This window comes from Lycium barbarum, chromosome 9, assembly GCF_019175385.1.
Source record: "Lycium barbarum isolate Lr01 chromosome 9, ASM1917538v2, whole genome shotgun sequence".
Taxonomy (NCBI): Eukaryota; Viridiplantae; Streptophyta; class Magnoliopsida; order Solanales; family Solanaceae; genus Lycium; species Lycium barbarum.
The window spans coordinates 4,594,424-4,616,410 of NC_083345.1; the positions used below are offsets into that span (position 1 = coordinate 4,594,424).

At 36.1% G+C, this 21,987-nt stretch overlaps 3 protein-coding genes across 6 annotated transcripts; 1 reads left to right on the top strand and 2 right to left on the bottom strand.

Annotated features, from left to right (window-relative positions):
* The first annotated feature begins 1,210 nt into the window (after nucleotides 1-1,210).
* On the top strand, nucleotides 1,211-5,746 carry LOC132608801 (uncharacterized). The gene is made up of 4 exons (XM_060322549.1): nucleotides 1,211-1,449; nucleotides 2,819-3,043; nucleotides 4,406-4,505; nucleotides 5,173-5,746. Exons 2-4 carry the CDS (start codon nucleotides 2,864-2,866, stop codon nucleotides 5,427-5,429), a joined length of 537 nt encoding a protein of 178 aa, XP_060178532.1. The 5' UTR covers nucleotides 1,211-1,449; nucleotides 2,819-2,863; the 3' UTR covers nucleotides 5,430-5,746.
* A 595-nt stretch (nucleotides 5,747-6,341) lies between these two features.
* On the bottom strand, nucleotides 6,342-15,627 carry LOC132608800 (uncharacterized). Its single transcript, XM_060322548.1, has 9 exons — nucleotides 14,830-15,627; nucleotides 13,588-13,680; nucleotides 13,030-13,134; nucleotides 11,988-12,140; nucleotides 11,117-11,215; nucleotides 10,911-11,039; nucleotides 10,017-10,196; nucleotides 8,578-8,694; nucleotides 6,342-6,723 (listed from the first exon to the last, which is right to left on the bottom strand). The coding sequence occupies exons 1-9, from the start codon at nucleotides 15,205-15,207 to the stop codon at nucleotides 6,559-6,561; spliced, it is 1,419 nt and encodes a 472-aa protein (XP_060178531.1). The 5' UTR covers nucleotides 15,208-15,627; the 3' UTR covers nucleotides 6,342-6,558.
* An 894-nt stretch (nucleotides 15,628-16,521) lies between these two features.
* Nucleotides 16,522-20,890, bottom strand: LOC132609494 (pentatricopeptide repeat-containing protein At1g04840-like). 4 transcript variants are annotated; one of them, XR_009570867.1, is made up of 3 exons: nucleotides 19,632-20,890; nucleotides 17,796-19,536; nucleotides 16,522-17,394 (listed from the first exon to the last, which is right to left on the bottom strand). XR_009570867.1 is itself a non-coding variant. In XM_060323499.1 (3 exons), the coding sequence occupies exons 1-2, from the start codon at nucleotides 20,788-20,790 to the stop codon at nucleotides 18,704-18,706; spliced, it is 1,992 nt and encodes a 663-aa protein (XP_060179482.1). In that variant the 5' UTR covers nucleotides 20,791-20,890; the 3' UTR covers nucleotides 16,522-18,095; nucleotides 18,700-18,703. The 4 variants fall into 4 exon arrangements, 3 of the variants coding, with proteins under 3 accessions (XP_060179482.1, XP_060179479.1, XP_060179480.1); XM_060323499.1 differs by having other exon boundaries at nucleotides 16,522-18,095; nucleotides 18,700-19,536; XM_060323496.1 differs by having other exon boundaries at nucleotides 16,522-18,107; nucleotides 18,700-19,536; nucleotides 19,632-20,889.
* Nucleotides 20,891-21,987: the final 1,097 nt, after the last annotated feature.

Sequence of the window (21,987 nt, forward strand, 5' to 3'; positions counted from 1 at the left end):
TCTATACATCTTTCTACGGACCGTGAAAATCAAGCTTCAGTGCAACTTTTATGTAACTTGTTATTCTTGAGCCCGAACTTTTTGATTTACCTGAAACATGACAAAAACACATCAAAACAACACATACTTGCCTAAAAAACAAGTAAAACTTCTTGTAAAAGAGTATCAATTGTGCTGTAATTTCTCGGCACATCAATCACCAACCATTATAATTTATTAATTTATAGGTCTTCATTTTAATAACAGGTATATAAAAACTAATTAATATCAACCATAAGAAGACCAAGAAAATAACTAACTAGTCTAACAGTAGGCCAACAAATTTCACACTTATGATAATTCAGAAAGATACATCGTACAAATCTAAGATTTGCACTAAATTTTCCCTAATTAATTAATTAATTAATTCTTAGCTTCACGTGTTGGCTTCGGCCCAACCTTTGAGGCTGACGGGCCCAATGAGGCTGGGCTTTTGAGCCTCACTTTTAAAGGGCTGCAAAAAACTTAGCCCAACCCCACTTAATTAAAGGGCTGGGTTGGGCCGGCTTCACGGGCCAAGCCTATTTTGACAGCTCTATTTATTTTATTTGCCTTCAAAGGCACAGGTCTTTAATTTTTGGCCTTCACTTGCTAGTCTTTAATTTGTAACTCGCTCAAAACAAAGACCTAAAATACCTGAGGTTCTGGGTTCGAATATCAATTCAGTAAAAAAAATAATTTCACAAGGCAAGATTTCGCAAAACTTCTGACTTCATGTAATGAAAATATTTAGATTTGCTTTAGTCGGCATAAGTTCTATAACATTTTTATATTTAGAAACTAAACTTTTATCTCGCTCGCTATAAGTTTCGTAGAAATTAAGTTATGAGACATAAGTTGTGTAGTCTTTTTCAGATTATGTTGAGCGTTAAAAGTTTTGTCGAGTCTAACATAACTTATGTGATATTATGATACATTTGCCGAAACTAAATGGAAATCTAAGCTTATACTATTTTTTAGATTACGTTGAGTGTTGAAAGTTTTATTTTATCCGACATAACTTGTGAGACGTTATGATATGTATGCCGAAATGTAGACATTGCCTCATGAAATCTAAATTATACCGTGCCAAAAAACTAAAGGACTAAAGTTAAAAGATCACAAATTTTGAGGGACATAAATTAAACACTTTTTCTCAATAAATTGAATTACTACAGTAGTTAAACTCCATTTCTTTTATTAACTACTGTTTTCATGATTTTTTGTTTTGAAAATTCCCCATTTCAATATTCTGTTATCAATAACAATACCCAATTCATTAGCTCATTTTGTTCCCATTGATTTCGATCTATATCTTTCAAAATTTGGGTTTTGCATAATTTTAGTAAATACTGCAGATCAATATGCTAATTTGGAGTTCTTTTTGTTCGAAATTCTGAAGCTTTTCTCCAATGGTCATTTTCTTATAAGGTATGCATTTCACCTGAATTTTTTACCCTTTTACTCCAAATCTTTAAGTGAACCCCATAGTTTTATTTTTCATTTTATTTGGAGTATTTTAGTTGCTTTACTGTAAAGATTCAATCTTTTTAATATTTAAGTGAACCCCATTGTTTTATTTTTCATTTTATTTGGAGTATTTTAGTTGTTTTTACTGTAAAGATTCAATCTTTTTAATATTTAAGTGAACCCCATTGTTTTATTTTTCATTTTATTTGGAGTATTTTAGTTGTTTTTACTGTAAAGATTCAATCTTTTTAATATTTAAGTGAACCCCATTGTTTTATTTTTTATTTTTTTGGGAGTTTTTGAGGGGAGAAAGAAAAAAAAATGGCTGGTAATGAATGGATAAATGAGTATTCATTATTTTGTTGGGAGAACTTGAATGGAGACTGTGATCTTTGATTTTATCTTGGTCATATAATTTGGAGAAAGTGTTAGTTATCATTTTATTACTATGAAAATGTGAACTCAACTTTACCAAAAAAAAAAAAAAAAAAAAAAAAAAAAAAAAAAAAATGTGAACTCAAACCCCTTGATACTGTTTATAGCTTTGGGTAATATGTCTTCTTGTTTTATAAAGTTAGCTGTTAGTGTATACACTTGTTGTTCTTTAGGGTGTGTTTGGTATGAAGGAAAATGTTTCCTCGGAAAACAAGTGGGTTTCTTACTTAATTTCTAGTTTTTGGCAAGGAAACACAAAAATGTTATTCTAAGAAGATTTATATTTAATCTAGCAAAAGACTATGGGGTGGGACGGGGTGGCGAGTGGGGTTCGGGGGTGGTGTGTGTGTGTGTTGGGGGGGGGGGGGGGTTGGATGGTCAAGGGGTGGGAAGGAGACAATGAACTTAGAATGTCACTCATGGAACTTCCATTAGGGAAGTCATTTTCCTCATTTTTAAGGAACTTGTTTTCCTAGAGAAAATGTTTTCCAAAACATTTTGACCAACCAAACATGAAAAATATCCTCCATACCAAACACATCCTTAGCTGTCGATCTTCAAAGCTTTTCGCGTTCGAGAATATGATGTATGATATGCTAATTCAGGGGTGGATGCAACCTAGTTGAACCCAGTAATTTCGACAAGGAGCATAAATATATTGAGAAAATTAGTACTCTCAGCAAATGTTAAAATTTGAACAGATATGCTTAATAATACAATGGATTCAATGGTAGGAACTTAAGGGGTCATTTGGTTACAAAGCAACTAAAAAGCTACCAAACATAGTGTTCACTATGCTAGTTTTAATACATGAATAATTCACTTCCTAACCAGTTACCAAGCAACCCCTAATGGTTGAACTCGTCAAATCTGAATTAAGGTTTCTCCTTCTCAGTCGTTGCAGCTTTGAAGTGCTTGGAAATAAATCTTGGATATCAAAATGAGTGAGAAGGGTGGTACTGCAAAGGAGAAGAGAGTAGTCTTTGTAACAGTTGGGACAACTTGTTTTGATGCTCTAGTCAAAGCTGTGGACACTCCAGAAGTTAAGAATGAATTGTTCATGAAAGGATACACGAATATTATTATTCAAATGGGTCGTGGATCATACATCCCCACTAAGGTAAGTCGTCATTTTATTTGACATCATTTTTCTTTGAGTATATGTAATGTACTTGAATCGAAATCAAAGAATTAGGACAGAAATGGAAATTTTATTACTGGTAGGATTCAATAAAACAATAACTACATTGAAAGAGTAAAATGAAAGAGGACTAATTCGAAGCTAAACTCCATTAACGAGCTTGAATTCCTCTGTGAAATCTCTGGAAGAATGAGAAGAAGAAGAAGAAGAACTGAGGGAGAGACGGAGAGAGATGAGAAGAGAACTAGAAATCAAGAATTAGCCGATTTTTTTTACATAACCCTTTCCCCTGGTTCACGTGTGTATATATGGGAGTGACTTGGCACTTAAAACTCACGTGACTCTCATGTGCCCACAATATATTTGGGTTCATGACAATCCTTCCCGCTTGAAATCAACCTTGTCCTCAAGGTCGTTGAGTAATGAAACAATCAAGCAATCTTTTTGAAGATCTCAACAAGTTGGTCCACTTCTAGTTCACTTGAAAGAGGGATTGCCCAGCAGTTTGTTATCTGTTAGTCCAATTCACTCATTTCTTTAGTGGCTTCCTGTGAATGTCTATACCCACCAGGATCAAAAACAAAAATTGTCTCAGAAATTGTTGTCTGCTCAATGTTGCTTATTGTATCAAAATTGCCCCACATATAAATGTTCTGGTCAGTCTGCTACTGTTGCTTGTTGTATCAAAATTGCCCTGCATATAATTGTTCTGATCAGTCATGCTAGGTGCTATTTCAATGTGACCATTTGTGCAATTTAAATGTTCATGTGTTGTCTGACGAGATGACACCTCTGTTCAGACTTCAGATTATGTGTGTCCTTTTAGAGAAGAAACCACTGCTTAAACCAAATCTAAAATGTGAAAATCTTGCAGAATATGTTGATATGTGGCTTTAGCCAGTAAAAAGATGTAGATTTAGTCATTCAGCCCGTGAGTGGAGACTGATTTTTTAGTGTATTGGATTCAATTACTTCAGAATCTGCGGTCATATGCGTGTTTGGAACGCAAATACCCATAGAATTTTGCCAGTATTATGAGCCGCTGCATCTTGGTTCTTGTAGGTTCTAATTAATATCTCATTGCTTCATTTACATTGTTTATAACTTCATTTTCACCTTTGAGGTCAAGTTTTCCTTTCCTAATGGACTGGTTTTCTAGTTAAGCATTCTAATGCAATATGGAGAATCTCTTTGTGCCTTCTTTCGACTCATTCTTGCTTGAACGCACTCACAGATACCATTGTTTGTAACATGTCAGCCCGATGTAGCAACTCTTATTGCCCACTAATGACTCTTCCTTCCGTTTTTCCCATTGATTAAATCCTGTTGTGATCTTTTCAGTCGACGGTTGAAAATGGCTCTGCAGATCTGGAGTACTTCACATTTTCGTCAAGTATAGCTGACCACTTGAAGGAAGCATCACTTGTTATCAGTCATGCAGGTATATCAAGGGTGACGGTGAATTCAACTTTATTAGTCAATTCATTCTTTGGCACTTTTCCTATGGAACCTATGCCTTTGTCTCCTCTTGGATATCTCCATTGCTTTACAAAATTAGAAGCTGTTATATATTTGCTCTAACTGGGAATATTTAGCTTATTCATTCAGGTACGTTTGCACGCTGGCAGAAACATAAGTATCTCTGAATTCTAGATTTCCTTTCTAGTTTGATATGTAAAAAGATAGAAAACCCGCGTAAATATTCAATCTCTCGAAGCTCTTTTTTAAAACTTTTTCATTCTGTTTTAACGTTCATGATGACTTGCATGTTCAGATATCTACTCCAGAGGAATAAAGTTCATATTTTGTAATTTGCCAAGCTTTCCTCTATACCTTTTATGTAATTGTATTTGAACTCGACCTTGCTCATCCTTCTTGCTAATGTTATCATGCTTCATGGAAAAATTGTTGGCCGCCTCATTGGTAAACTTCTTGCATTTCTTCCTGAGGTGGCATCAGGCATGTATGATATAACAACGCCTGAATAAGGGAACTTGTAATATTAGTACATCGAATTGTGCATGCATCAAGAAATTTGCTGTAATCGTTTTTTAAGACTGAAATTGGGTTAAAATATCATGTAATCACACGTTTGAAGGTGCCTGCAGGTTCAGGGAGCATCTTTGAGACATTGCGGCTGGGCAAACCATTGATAGTTGTAGTCAATGAGGACCTTATGGACAATCATCAAAGTGAACTAGCGGAGGAACTGGCTGATAGAAAGCATTTGCTCTGTGCCCGTCCCCAAACACTATACCAGACTATTGCGGATATGGATACAACATCTCTCGTCCCATACCAACCAGGTGATGCAGAACCAGTTGCTAAACTTATCAACAGATATCTTGGGTTCCCTGATGATTAGTTGGCACGCGTCAAATGAAAAAATGCAGGATTGACTTGTATTTGTCATGAACTCAATTGAAGTGTAATTTTATGTGATTATGACTTCATATTTTCTGTTCAATTGATCTGTTTGTGATAACTTTTGTGTGACTGCAAAAGTGTCTCGTAAGTCATAAGAGAATTTCAAAATGATGCTAATGTCATGGAGAGTAAATTCATGTTATCAAAAGACAGCCAGCCTTGAATTATCCTCAAGGACTTGAATGAGTTTGTGAAAGTTTTATGCAGAACTTGGAGATCTTAAATTTGGAAAGTAGCTCAACTGTTAACTCTTGATCATTGGTTACTCAGAAGTTTCAAGTATTTCTTCCTTTGCCAAAAAGAAAATGTGCATTCATTTAAGCTCAACTGTTTTTCAAGTTCGATAAATATTAGTTGATCGTATATTTCATTAGAGTTCCACAATTCAGAGTATCCTTTCCTATTTATCCCTTTGAATTCCATATTCGAAATTGTGATTGAATCTATTCATTAAAAAGCCGATTCAATACATCACTTACGTACCCAAAGGTACTATATTGCATTTGAATCAAATATCGGGTCAATCCATATCGTGATACTGCCCTCCATTATGTTGTTGCTAGCAAATGCCACTATATTTGGCTTAGGATCTTCCATATCATTCTTGCAAGAGATCTGGACCCATTTTTTTTTCCTTCTTTTTTCTGATCCTTCGAGAAAAATGTTCTCTCTCTCAGATAATTTCACGCCAACATATGATGGATTTAGATGCATCTTCAATCTGGAAACGAGTGCATTTTTCACATACAGAACTGAAATCATTGACAATGCCTCCTGAGGAATGCATTTGCACATACAATAAAATTTGTAAAGCCAAAGCAACAGCTCCCACTGATCACTGTAAAAAACGAAGAGCAAACCATACATTCTATTTCAATCTGCTGACACCAAAATGCAAAACAAAATGTTGGGAGAGATGGGAAGAAAGCGGGGTGGGGGCGGGGGTGGGGGGTGGGTTGCAGATGTCTACTACTGATTTAATAAGACATTTACATTCTAACATGACAATATCAAGAAATACAAAGAATTAGACTGGACAACCAAAACTTCTTTTCCGCTTGACAGTTCTAGCCAGCTGATTTAACACGTAGTTTATTGGCTACATAGATCAGGTGGCTGATATTTGTGGATGGATAATTTTGCAGTAGCTTCAAATTAGAGGTGAAATCGCCAGCAAGTAGACGCCTCCGTACGATAATTAACATAGCACAGCAGACTCGAAGCAGCGTTTCCTGCAAGTTAAAAAAAAAATTGATTATTCCTACTTTTCTTCTTTTATTTATAACCAAGAAATCCAAGTAGTGGCACACGGATCTAAACTTGGTAGATAATAGGCCAACTCCTCTACCCTTCTCTAGTTAATTAGATTTCTGTCAGCTACAAGGTTTAAACTCGTGAAGTGCGCCAAATCCACACATCACACGATGAGCTCTTACCACTAGACCGAAGCCTCGGGGGTGAATTTGATTATTCCTACTTGAGAACAATATCATTGTTTCCCCATGAACCATAATCCTCTACGCACAGGTGATAAAAATGTGAATAAAATGGATCTAGTTAGACAGCTAATTACAGTTTGAAAGGGTTGGAGGAAACACAAATTTGTAGGGAAAATTTCAATCTACCACTGCCTGAATTAATAGAAGCTTCAGAAAATAACATGCAGCAAAAGAAAGTAAGGGAGTTAGAACAAAAAAGCTCTACCCAAATTTACTTGCTAATACTACCATTCTACCAATACTCCAATAGTAAGGGATGACAACAAAATTGATGGTTAAGTTTTCCAGGCAAGGGCTACACTATACTAGAGAACTTGCCACACTGTGCTAAGTATACTTACACGTTACATTTAAAAAAATAAAATTAGCAGTAACAACACAGAATCCTTTGTATGTTTTTATGGATGAGGGCAGGCTGCAGGATCAGTGTGGGACATGATCTGGCTTCCCCCAATCCCCCAGGAAAAGGTCTCCAGTTCCGAACTTGCATAAACTCCTCTTAACCCTTCTTGTGCAATATTTTTCCTCTCTCTCTTCACTTCAAGCAAACCACCCCAAACCCACTGATCACACTGAACCCACGAAACATAAGCTTGTAAATATTCAAGACGCTATAAAGTATTGGTTATTGTACTTTTTTCAGACACTCGTAAGTTCTTTTAGCTCAAATCATGATGGCAAAAGATATAAGAAGTAGCAACACTCGTACATTGTGAAAAACAAAAATCACCAGGCGGAACTGCAAGGAGCATATACAAGAACTCTTAAAATCAGGCAGAACTTTTCTAATAGAACAAGCGAAGTAAACAGACATTAAGTATTGATCCTTTCTGATACATACAGCAGACATGAATGTCCCATGATTTCTGGAATCGCCAGCTTTATAAAAACAATGATAGGCAGATCCCTTGCTAAGTTGATACCTTTTGGTTGAAAATTAAAATTCCCATTAACTGCCCCCAAAAAGCACTCTCCCATCCCCACCCTGCATTGCACCATGTGGATAGGGACCCAACCTCCACTGTCCCATGACCATCTCTTTGCATTTTGAGCCTGACCATCTCTTCATGTTTTGAGTCTGACAACTGAGACATAACCATCAAATCCGGGATTTCCAAACTCCTCTCTTCTCCAAGGACATGTCCACACATCATGAAGGAAATAAACCAAATCCACCTCTATCCCAAACTAGCCAAAGTTAGCAGTAGGAATCCTTTTCTTTCAAAAAAAAAAAAAAGAAAAAAAAAAAAGAAAGAAAGAAAGGTTGGTTTGTAGGAATCCCAATATCCACTCTACTTGGTTTGACCAGTTTCATTCCAGTACTAAATAATGCGTCTTTTAAGAAAATATGGGGGGTTCTCAAACACCAGCTCTACTTTTTTTGCTGCCATACAAATTAAACAAACTCAGCAAGAAGACCTAAGGTAAGTGTAGCAGCATGACTAAGCCTTAAACCTAACTTTGTTGGTATTGCCTTAGTCCTAACTAGTAGAAAGGAGGAAAATTAAACAAGCTATTGGTTCATGCCAATTAAGTTCTTATCCAACTATATAGCTACAAAAGCGCATTACTTCCAGGATGTCTTACCAGAGGTCCTTCAGGATCGCTGAGTAGTGTGTCCCATATAAGCAGACTCTCCGTGAAGTTGAATTCTTGTGTTAGAAGGAGTGTTATCCATCTGAATGCATAGAACTGTGGATTCACCTGTTACACCCAACATCAGGCACATAAAGATCACTGATACATCCATAGTATAAACAAAGTACTTACTATGACACCATCATGTGAAGGCAAAAACAAGAGAAGTCAGTTATTTTATCACTCGTATGCTAGTACAATAGTAAAAGCAGCAATTGCCAAAGGAAACACACACAAAGATAAATGTCTTGTCACATGCACAGGCACACACACACCCCTATGGGGTATAAACAGTTGCCTACAAAGCACAGCCCAATCAGGATATATAGATTTAATTAGGCATGCATGCAATCACTTAGGTTTACATGAAGTATTTTCAGAAAGCAACCAGAAAAATCCTATTATAGTTGCTTCAATAAAGAACACAGGACACATCAACAGGACGAGCTACAAAGATACATTTGAATCAATTCTTCTTATGTCGGGTCAGCTTCCAAGAATATCTAAAAGGTGCAACTAACTGAAGCATTGTTGTGCAACTAACTGAAGCATTGTTTTTACTTTGATAAAGCAGAATGAAGCATCATTTTAATTTTGAAGGAAATGTTTCACTAGTGAACAAGGTTAACATGTGTTTCAAGGAAACATTGAGCTTAAAAGTGAATTTTCCAAGGTTTAGGTAGTCACCTTCAGTCGAAACTAAGGTTCCGTAAACGAGTAATCTTTAGATTGCCAAGTCCCTAACTTCAGCATCTTCTTTTAAGAGCTAACTGTTGAAGTGTGTAACCATCTCATCTAAAAGCTTAAATTGTTAGAGAGAGCACACTTTTAATATTCTCAACATGCCCCCTCATGTGCGGGCTGATTTTTTTTTTCATGGACCAAGCATGTGGAATTTTTTTTTTAATAATGGGTGGCGGTGAGATTCGATCCCAGGACCTTTGGCCTGCTCTAATACCATGTAAAGAAATAAATCTTGGGTCTAACTCAACCCTAAAAGCTCATCTAAAAGCTTAAGCTGTTAGAGAGAGTGCACTTTTAATATTTAATTATATTCTCAACACTAACAAATCAACGTTAAAAGGTCAAAATGTGAATGTACAGCCCCATAGTTTTACTTTGTTGGCATTGAGACTTTTTTTTGAAGTAAGCAGTTAGGCATCAAGATGACGCAAATCAAAAGAGATTACACTTATTGTTGGCATTGAGACTGCTAACAATAAGTTAAAATTACATTCATCATCCTCAAAACAGTCCAAATGGTATATATGTCATTAGGTGGTGTAAACTTGCAGGTTGCATAATTGCCAATCAGAGAGTAATAACGAAGACAGTTTTTGCCGTAGTAACAAATGCAGCTATCTAAAGTTACGCATCAAAGATCTTACTTTTGTTGTCATTTCAAGATGCCGCCAGAGCTCCTCATCATGTTCTTTCAGAAATTGTGATAACTTTGTAATTGTAGAACGAATTCCAACAACACTATTGTCAAGTTGCTGACAAAAATGATCACGAAATCCACTCAATAGCTCCACGAAGCAGAAGAAAGTGTCTGCTTCTGCAGAAGCCTGCATAGCTTGCAAATAGAAAATGATAAACAGAGCTGAACTGATAAACATTGGCACTTGAATCCAGAAAAAAACTGAAAGAATAACTTGTAGAGTTGTGATCATCACTCATCTCAAAAGTTTTTTTTTTTTTTTTTTTTTTTTTTTTTTGAGTTTTGCAACTGATATATGAATAAGAGACTCAAGTCTAAAGAACAAAGAACCTACTCACCATTGAATTTGTAATAATGGTTATTGGTTAATAAAAATAAAGAGTAGGATCTTTCAAAAGGACATCACCCAAATGCTGATCATATTATTAAAAAAAGTATTATCATCTTTCTGAAAGGAACACAAACCACATATCTACAAGATGGCACGACAATATAAGAAAATGTTGCAACATCACGAACAAGAGCAAAACAAAAAACTACTTGATTATGATCCTTTTTAAAAAAATGTAATCATGAATTTACTGAAAATTGACTCAGGCAATCCAGATATTGGACCAAAGTAATAGAATTACGAAGTTTGTAGAGCCTAATCAAACTTCTGTTTTATGACTTAGGCTCCAAATCGATCAATTTGTGTAAATCAGGAACTGAATTGCAGTACATCTATACCCTTCATTTTTGCTCATGACAAGATATTAAAGCAAAATTGCATTTCTGGCTTGCAAAACATAGCTAATGCAGAATTTAATCCAGTATCAAAGCAATACAAGGCATCACTTACTGCATTTTCCTCATTGGGATCGTTCCTGAATACATAGAACAGTGGAGCCAATATTTCATTCATCCCTTGCACATATCTTATACCAGGATTTAGTTTGGCAAAAACAATGAGTATATTCCTCAGAGAATCCTGATAACACAAGATATAATATTAGCTGATCAACAGAGGCTTGTACTGACTTATAAGTCAAAAAGGCTAGAATTTACCTGGTTAGATTTTGCAAATGGTGTGTCCCCAGAGAAAAAGTGCAGGTCTGGATGTGTGCGCTTGACATCACGATCAATCTGTTCGATTATTTCCGTGTCCTAGAAGCAAATAGTATTAAAAAATTAGTACAATATTATACACCTGTCAGATAAAATGAGGTAGAGACTTTCATGTGGGAAGAGATATTTGTGAAAACAGTAATCCAGTGTAACGTACCAACAGTACTTGACAACAGGTTCAAGACACAAACAAAAAGCGGAACACGAGTTGACTCCACAAAGCAGAAAATTCTTGCCTCAGATATTCCATTAACGGTTACCTATCCCAGTTAAGGAAAAGAAAGGGGGGCACTCTCTTCCTTCTGATTATGGCAAGTATTTATCCGAGTGAATCTGTTGACTGCCCCGTAGCCGTGTGCGACAGGGAAAAGGGTTCCTCATCTGGCGCTCTTGATTTCTCTCTGGCAGCTTAGGGAGGGGTCTTTACTTGTTTATTTAATTTAACATATGTTTTATATAACAAGGAACTTATCTACTCCATCCGACTAGTTCCGGGTTTGGATCAAACCCCTCATATCAAAATTCTAATTCTCTATAGAATAAAAAGAGAAGGATGTTCTCAGAAGCACTTTATCCATTTCCCTCGTTTGAGCCCATCATGACCACACTAATAATGAATTGTATAATTGGTGGAAGTGAAAACACTTCGGTGGAACGTCTACAGGAATAAATAAAAGAAGGATGTATGAATTCGATTATAAAAATGCAACCATCTTGTGATGACATACAGCGCACAGTTATAATCCGAAAGGACCTCCACATAAACGTTGCGGTGAAAGATGGAAAAGAACAAGAAGAATAAATATTGTACCTGGAAGAACTGATTCCAGATGCTATTCTTCCCAAGACTTAAGGGATGGTCTCCTTGAGTTATCTCTGATCTTGGGAGTGCACCCTTGTCCTCTATCGCTATTCCTTCATCATCAAGAACTACCGACTTCTCCAACTTCCTCGTAATCTCCGACTGCCTAGCCATATTAACATTCAGATTCCGAACATTCGAAAACAAGCAATGCTCAAGTTCATGTAATTTACCACATTATTTTTTTGTCAGTCAGTATATGTGGATACTTTCTCTTCTCTCACAGGATCTAAAATTTATGAAAGTCAAGTACAGAATGCATCAACATGAAAGAAAATCTCAATAACTTGCCCTTATTGTTACAATACCTAAACTCTGAGAACTTGCAAGAAGTAGCAAGTGTGCAAGCATCAACGGATCGATGGCCTGGCTTTCATTAATAACATCATGCCAAGGATAAATTTTGCAGCCATAGTATCAGATATACAGAATTGTAGCAGTTCAAATTAGCAAAGGATCTTCTTTAATAACCAATGTCTACTATTGCATTGTAAAGTGGCTATTCGGTTATGGTGGGTGCTTCTCAATTTGTTTGGAAAGCACTGGGTGATGCCGGGCACAGTGAAGGCAGCGTTGCAAAGTTGGACTCACTGGAGGGGGAAGAGAAGTCCAAGGTCATGTAGAGTGGCTCCTTTAGCAATTATGTGGGTTATTTGGAAAGAGAGAAATAGGGGGGCATTTGAACGGGTGAAACAAGTTTTTGTAAAATTTCAAAGCAGACTATTGTGTTTAGCTTCTTTTGGGTATGCATATGAGGTCCTTATTGTTATAGAGGATTGAGTCTCTTTTGTTGAGAACCATATTTTGGTGTAGGTTCTCTTCTTTTTGGTATACTACTTGTATATGGGTTTTCCCCAGTTGTTAATAACATACTTTACCTTGTCCCAAAAAAAATAACCAATGAATGGGAGCACAACATTTTAGAAAGAAGTAAAAATAACCTTAACATGTTTGACTGTAATCATAGCATTAGCAGCAAATTTAAACTTACGGGATTCATCAAAAGCTCCTCTTTAAAGTTCTTGTATTGAGACCTCTTTTTAGCCAACTCTGCTGGCCATAGTGCTTTCTCGGTTGGCAAATATCCCAATAATAGCTGTACAAATTACATGCAATTAGGAGGGAAGTACACATTTAGCAAGCTAAAACCTTTTCCTATCAACAAAACGTTTGGATAAGAAGTTACACCTTTTGCAAAGTCAGACACATTCCATAGAAATAACCCTCGTTAATATTCCCTCCATGATTCCATCCTATAATTTTGGTCCCCTTTTGCTTTGAAAGAGTCAGAAAGTGATCTCCGACCGCACTTTCAAAAGCATTACATGTTATACTAAAATGAAAAAGTTTGCAACTTGTGGAACAATTGTATTGATTCTACCATCTAACATTTATTTTAAAAAACTGATTGACATCTGCCTGCCTTAAGTCCAACAATTGCTCCTGTTGGCCTCGAAAAGCTAAAAAGACAAAAATATGGAGCAGAGAAGTATTAAGTCTGGAAATATGGGTCAGCGCAAGTATTAAGTCTCGACAAGCAATCTTATACCTTCCACACTGTAGCACGAATTCCAGCTCCATCCGGTATCCCTTGTGATGCTAGCCTCCTTACTTCTCCCATATTTATAATCTTTCTTGACAACTAGATTTGAAAAACAAAAAGAGAAAAAGCTGATGAATACTCTATTTTAACAAGAATGCAAAACCACCATACAATGGAACTTCAATATCCCGTAATGGGCTGCTTGTATTAGGATTATATCCTGTTTGGTTTGATCTTCTTTCTCAAATTAAATCAGTATTTCCAGATAGATCAGTTTCGTTAATCATAATCAGTGTTTGGTTATCATATGACAAGAATTACTTCCAACTAATATCCACATATTTCTCAAACCAAAATGATTACCTATCCTTTTCTAAACAACAGCACCAATAACAACATATATGCTTCATTTGCAAGCTAATTGGGATTAACTAGATGAATTCTCACTATCTATCCCCCTCCACTTACCCTTTTCTTGCTCAAATGTTCAATAATTTGGGGTTAGGTTCTCTACTTTTTCTAGAATCTCCAAGCCTTTTAGTACTAAAGCAACACGAGCACATTAATTCCAGCACAATAAGAAGACAAATTTATCATAAAACACATACTCCCTCCGTCCCGATTTGTGTGACACTCTTTCCTTTTCCGTCCATCCCAAAAAGAATGACATCTTTCTATATTTAGTAACTATTTAACTTCAAACTTCCCAGTTTACCCTGAATGGGATAGATTTATAGCAACACAAATAGCTATAGTTTATATTGGACCATTAATTTCAAAAGTCTACATTTATTTCCCAAACTCCGTATCCAGTCAAACACCTTAACATAAATTGGGACAGAGGGAGTACAATTTAGATGCCATAGATGGGTATAAACCAACACATATACAATTCAAAGCAGTTCAGAAAAGGAAATAACGGATGTTAAGAAGCCATGTCAAAATATTATAGAAAGCATAACAAACCATTCTCAACAGTAAACTACAACAACATAATACAATAATTCAAGTACAAGAACCAACAAATAGTGACAGAAATCAAAGGACCAGAAACTACAGGAGTAATGCTATGACTACTACTATGCATGGATAAGCAAGACAACTCTTTACTACCTACTAACCCTTCTGTCCTAATCCGTGTCCTCCACAACAACCTCCTGTCTAAAGTCATGTCCTCGATAAAACACATGTTTAGATGCTATAGATAGGTATAAACCAACATAATAATAATAATAATGTAGAATTGACCTCTTGAGAAAGCTGAGCCTGACGAGAAATATCCTCAGCTGAAGAAATAGCAGCAGCAACAGCAGATGCAGATATGGTAGTAGTAGTAGTACTACTAGCGGAACTTCCATTATCATCATTATCACTATGGTAATTACTACTACTACTAATTTCCGCTTTGGAAGCGCGTGTAGGCGCGTGACGCGTAGTCTCCGCTCTAATCACAGCCGGAAACTCTCCGCCAGCTTTGACGACGTTAACGGTAGCTGAACGGTCGTCTTCATCGTCATGTAACGGCGTTAACGATGGAGATGGAGATTGAACTGAAGGTTGTTGTGGTGGTCCAGGTGAAGACCAAAGAGAGCTGTTCAGCCAATCAGGTACGCGTTTGTTACCCATATCGCAAGGGCTTATTTATTGGACTGGTGTGGTGAAATTAACAAGGGTGACTCAATAAAATTAGCGGCCTAAAGACAGATAATTAATAAGAGGCTTATGTTTTTTTTTTTTTTTTTTCCACAAATGTTATTTGATAGGATTCAGTAGCCACCCCTACGGCAGTGTTAAAGCTCCGGCGAGGTATCATTGTAGTAATCGTGGGAGCATCGTAGGTGATCAGCGTTTTAGAGAGAGAAAGAGGAGGAGAATTGAATTTTCTCGAGTTGCCAGGTAGAGATGTGTAGTGGTCACGTGAAAGTCACGTGTGGAAATGAACTTTTTGGGTTTGGGGGATTAAGAGAGGAAAATCACTATGAAAAGACTAAAAATAAGCACACTCTTCAATGATTACGGTTTCAAATTTCAATGTAAAGATGTATTGATTTCACATTCATATTCACGTTGAGGCATCTAACAGTCTCACCACAATTTATGGGTAAGGTGTGTTGTTATGAGTAGTGTGATATTTATTTTAAATTACTGCAATAGGTTTATCTAGAATTCATTAATCAGGCGATTGGTCATAGAAATCAAATATTTTTCACTTTATTTGAAATTGAAGTTATATTTAGTTATAATTTTTGCAAAACAAAATATTTGATTGTTTAAATGTATTGAAAGTAAATAAAGTGAAAATAAAGCTTTAGTTGTTTTCTAAATTCTAAGTTGTATTTGAAATTTTGATGGCCAAACGCTGATTTTTAAATAAAGTAAAATAATTTTCCGAAAAAAAATGAATAATTCTCATGGCCAAACAGGTCCTAATTATATATGCATATTAAGGTAAGAACTTGTTATTAGAACTTAAAATTGTGGTTCTAAATTTCAACCTTAACTAACGGTTTCAGGTTCTAGTTAAGGTTGAAAAAGTTTTAACCACAGTCCACAGCCTTTGATGTGGAGTCGTATTTGCAAATATTAAACTTTAGTGTTTGAAATATTGGAGAAAACTGATAATCTTGTCTGAGTTTTAAATAACATTTTCACGTGCAAATCTTCAGAAATTCTTTTTTCCAAAATAATTCATGTCCAAACACCACTTTCCAATTCAACTTCAACTATATATTGTTCAAATGCCTATTTTATTGTGACCAAATAAATAGCATTGACAGAATCAATTATCATTTCTCTGTGGTGTGATTGCCAGCTTAGCCAACACAGTTTTCTGAAATGACTCACTTTCAATCGTATTGTCATTCTTATTGAAAGCAACAGATATTGATTGCATAAGCCAATTCACAACAAAACATAAAGCAAACGACAAAGTTAAGCCAATACTTTACCAAATGCCAATAAGAATCTATTTTTCCAAGCTGTTTTCCACACATGAAACAAGAGAAATGTGACAAACTTGCAAATCATTAAGGGCATGATCTTTGCCTGATTTCATACAAATAAGCACATGACTACTGTGGCCTCAACTCTTAACAAACTTCATCCGTTAAGAGTCCTCATGGGTGTGAATGGGATTATTTGCTTCATTATATGGTCTTGGATAACCCTCGCTTCATAAGCAATTTTTTGGGTTGAATTAAGCTCAAGATTTATTTCTTCACATGGCATCCGGACCAGACCCATCTGAATTCTTGGTTTATCTGATGTTGGACCCCAAGTTATAATATTATCGAATGTCCATACTCCAAATGTCTAGTTCTAGGCTTGGGGATTTAAAGTCCCACATCCTAGTGAGATGAGATTATTTGCATCCTCATGATCTTGAGAAATCTTCACCTCATCAGGTGCTGAGTTAGCCAAAGGTTCATTGCTTCCCATAATCCAACTGTGGTATTGGCCTGGGTGGGTTTGAGGTTTGCTTGGTTCCCTGTTCATGGTGATGCCCTCTAACAAGAAGATTGGGATCTGCCCTCTAAAAGCAGGTGTAAGAACTGCTTGTTAACCATTCTGGTAACCTGTAAACAAAAAGGCACCATATAACCATTCTGGTGTAAGAATTGCTTGTTCCCTGCTCTTGGATATGGCGATGGTACCAGATCCCATTCTGGTAACCTGTAAACAAGCACTAGTTAAGACCCTTATCTGGAAGCCAACTATCTTTTAGTAGACGGGATTCAGCTAGTTCAATGGCCCGTCATGCTATTTGGGGTCGACCAGTCTTGATAGCTGCTGCAGTAAGGAGCCACAGAAGAACTAGACACAAAACCAGGCAAATTAGTATAGGATAAACTAGTAAATATCACAGTAGAGAATATGAGTACTCCCTCTTTTTCATTTTATGTGAAGGTGTGACTGAGCACGGAGTTTAACATGTGGTCTTAAACATGTCATGACATTCTTGTGGCTATAAAATCATGTTATTAAGGGCAAATAAAAGTTAAAGTCGAATTGTTTCTAAATATAGAAAAGTAACATTCTTTTTGGAACAGACTGAAAAAAACAAAATTGTCACATAAAATGGAACATCGGGAGAGCTATTAAGCTACCGAACAAGTAGACAGAAGTATGTCATCATGATGCCGATGAAATAGGAAACTACTGTTATAGATTTTTAAGTACTTTTGGGTGTCGACTAATTAGGAAGAAAATATAACCTGGCCAAGTTCCACCATTATGGTAACTCCAACTAGTGTTTTTAAGACCGTATCCTGTTATAATTCTCCATTCATGACCTTCCATAGCAGGATAGCAGATGTTCAATGGCATTTCTCCAACTAGCTCTTGCCATCTTGATTCAATGAGATCCATTATGGCAGAAGCTTGCTCAGGTGTAGCCAAAGATGACAACATGGCAATATAGTTGCCCAAACAAAACCAACAGAAGTCCATGTGAGCAGGACTAACAATTCCGATGAAGTAACCAACACGACTCGGCATGAAATCGAAAACCCAACCTGGGAAGGAATCTGGCATAACATTAAAGTCGTTTACTGCAGTGTGCGAGTACTCATCGGTTTTGTAGCGGTATATATAATTCAGTTGTTTTATGTCGAGCCAAAAGTAACTTCTCATGTGAAAGCTCAAAGCATGAAAGCGTTTAATTATTGCACCAGCACGCTCTCTCCCTTATTCGTTGGGTTTAAAGAGAAGCAAGGCACATCTTAAGGCCATAAAGAAAAGTGCTTGTATTTCAATAGGATAACCATAGACACCCGGGAACTATGAAACAATGTATTTATAACATGTGAGTCTACAGAGTAAAAATTTTAAGATGTACAAAATGATACTGAAAATTTTTGGTCATGATCAATTCAATGAAAGACTTAAATAGGAGAAACAACAGTAATTTCACCAGATTCTGCAGTTATAGTGTCATAATTCAATTAGTTTGATTGATGTATTAGTTAATCCAAATTCAAAGTAAAACTGAAAGCACAAAAGGATAGTCATAAGACAACGGCTTCCGCAGATTGCTAGAAGTCCAGAATGACATATATGAACAGTTCTAAACCTTAACTAGCAAATTTGAGATGAAAATGCAAGTCGGGCAACACTTACTAGTTCACCAGTAATCTTTACAGGAGCAAACTCCATCTTTGAAATGGTGGAATCTCTTTATATCTCTTAACACAATCACCCTTTGACTCATCCTGCTGACATACTTCATTAGAGAATGGCAGTCCCCACACACTCTAAGGTTCTTCACAATCATAATGATCACACCAGGACCGGTACTAATGAGCCCAAAAGCAAGAGCTAACTTTTCACTATGACTTCCCAACGCTCCTTCCTTCTCTTCCTCATCAATATTATGAAGCACCCACTCAGTTTCAGGCATGTAGCCTTGTTGTTTAGCTCCTCTAATAATTTCCTCCAATTTCGAATATATCTCCTGCTTACGTGTATGAGCATTATCACAAGCAACAAATGTATGCAATTGACCATCCACCTCCATTGAACTCCATCCAGGATCCTTCTCAACATTTTTGTTCTTCATTGAACTCCTAACTCTTTCTACATCATCCCATCTCCCTGCTCCTGCATAAACATTAGACAAAAACACATAGCCCCCAGCATGCTTTGGCTCAAGCTGTAGGAGCTTCTCCGATGCAACTTTTGCCAATTCAATGTTCTTGTGAGCTCTGCAAGCAGAAAAAAGTGCACCCCATATCACATAATCTGGCTCCAAAGGCATACTTCTGATAAATTTCAAGGCCTCATCAAATCGACCAGCCCTGCCAAGTAGATCTACTACTGCAGCATAATGTTTCATAGTGGGCTCAATTGAGCACTCACGCTGCATGCTATCAAACATTTGAAGGCCCTGATCCACCCGTCCAGCATGAGAGCATCCAGTCAAAACAGCAAGGAAACAAACTCCATCAGGTTTGATTCCTGCAACCATTAAAGGAAACAAAAGTTTTAATTTGTCAAACAATTTTCTAAAGAATCCAAGTAACTCCATGGACAAAAGAATATATAGAACATACCAGCCAATCTCATCTGTTCAAAACACCTAAGAGCTTTATCTACACGTCCATGAATTGCCCAACCCCATATCATTATACTCCACGTACGAATATCCTTCTCCTTCAATTTACTAAAAACCAGGCTTGCAGACTCAATATATCCACATTTCGCATACATATCAAGCAAAGCATTAGCAACCGCTACGTTCAAATGAAGCCCATTGTTCGTAATACTATCATGAATCTTTCTACCTGCCTCTAGTGCCCCAGTTTTCGCACAAGCAGAAAGAGCAGACACAACAGTTAAACCATTCGGCTTTATACCTTCTTCCGCCATCTTAAAAAACAAATCAAGAGCCTTTTGATGCAACCCATTCAAAGTTAACCCGTAAATCACACAAGTCCAAGTAACAACATTCTTTTCATTCCTCTCCATCCCATCGAAAAATTCCATCGCTTTATCCACCTCCCCATTCCTCAACAACCCACTAAGCATCGCATTCCAAGAACCTGCATTTCTCTCAGGCATTTCCTCGAACAACGCCAACGCCTTACTCACCCGCCCATCCCTACCACACCCATAAATCACAACATTCCACAAAAGCACACTCTCATCCTTATTTCTCTCAGGACTTTCATCAAACAGTTGCAATGCAAGATCAAATAACTCGAGTTTCACATACATTTCAACCAAACAAACCCTAACAAACACATCATATTCTAAACCCATTTTCAAAACCCCACAATGAACAACACTACCAAGTCTTTTTTCACATAATGCAATTAAAGATTTCAACACAAATGGGTATGTAAGCTTATTAGGTTTAATACCCATTTTAAGCATTAACTTAAAATACAAAATTGACTTATCAAATAAAGAATTCTTCTTTAATCCTCTAATTAAAGAATTAAATAAATACAAATTTGGCTTCCCAAAACAATTAAAAATAGATAAAGCATAGTTAATGGATTTGTGTAAAGAATATGATGATATTAACTGAGTAATAATCCTACTATTTGATAATAAATTTTGGCGAATAATTTGGGCATGGATTTGTTTGATTTGAAGGGTATTTTTGCAATTGTGGATTAAAGGTATCAAATGGGTTTCATTGAGATTTAAATTATTGATGATTTTGGGTGATTTTTTTGGAACTTTTAGTTTGTTAATGACTTTCATTTTGAAACAAAGATTTGGTTTTGTAACAAATGAGAAGTAAAATAGTGGAATAGTGGCGTTAAAGATTGGTTCTGAGCAAAGATCCCTTAGTGTTACAACGTCATGGCCACCTTAAGTTTTTTTTTTTTTTTCTTTCATGCGGTATCCGGATCCGCATTGGAGTTCGATTAATTTGATTTTGTGCCGCGTAAGGCTCATTTGGAAAAGTAAACCCTACCGAGGTTTTCTCCATACACATGACTCGAAATCGAGACTTCTGATAAAGAGAAAAACAGTCTCATCTGCTGCACCACATTCTTTAGTGGTGGTCACCTTAAGGCAGGTGTTTGGTCATGCGATTTGGGAGCATGATTTTATATTTTGATTTCAAATAAGCGTTTGTTCGTATAATTTGAACAAAATTCAACTTCAACTCCATATCATGATTTCAAATTCCAAATTCTCAATTCCAAATCATGATTTTAATTTTTTAAAATATAAAACTTGATCCATAAATTTATAGTTTGTAAAAAAAGACTCATCATTTTATATTTTGTAAAAAAAGACTTATGTTTGACGTGAAGAGATTGGTTGTACCATATGGAATGATTATATTAAAAAATAGCTAGTTACTACTACTATTGATTTTTCAAAAAGTGGATCTTTGTATAATTATGAGTACGTGAAAGTTTGTAATAGCATGTAATCGTACACATTTATTTATAAAAGGAATATAGAGATATACAATTTATTAATGTAACGACTTAGGATATTCCGATACTTTTTTTATGATCTATGTTTTGTACATTTGGTTCTTTTATATAAGAGTTGGGAAAGTTTTGATAGCTTTCAAAATTTGTGATATTTTCATATTTATGAGGAAAAATATAACTTGAGAAATTCAAATTGAATATCCAAATAAAATTTCAACTTCAAATTTTCAAGTAATTACTGCAATCCGTTTTTCATCCCCATGAAGTTTCAATGGACCTCCTATGCGCAAGTGCAATAGACAAAAAATTCTTTTACTCACATTTAATTTTTATCTTGAAAAACTCCAGATACTATAGCGTTTGTATACTTCAATCTCAAACAAGCTGGGATCGACTATATGAATTCCCACTAATCATGTTTCTCTATTTAAATTTTAAAAAAAAAAAAAAAAAAAACTTCCAACCTCATCACCACTTCGAAATCCCTATCCATACAAAGGGAAAC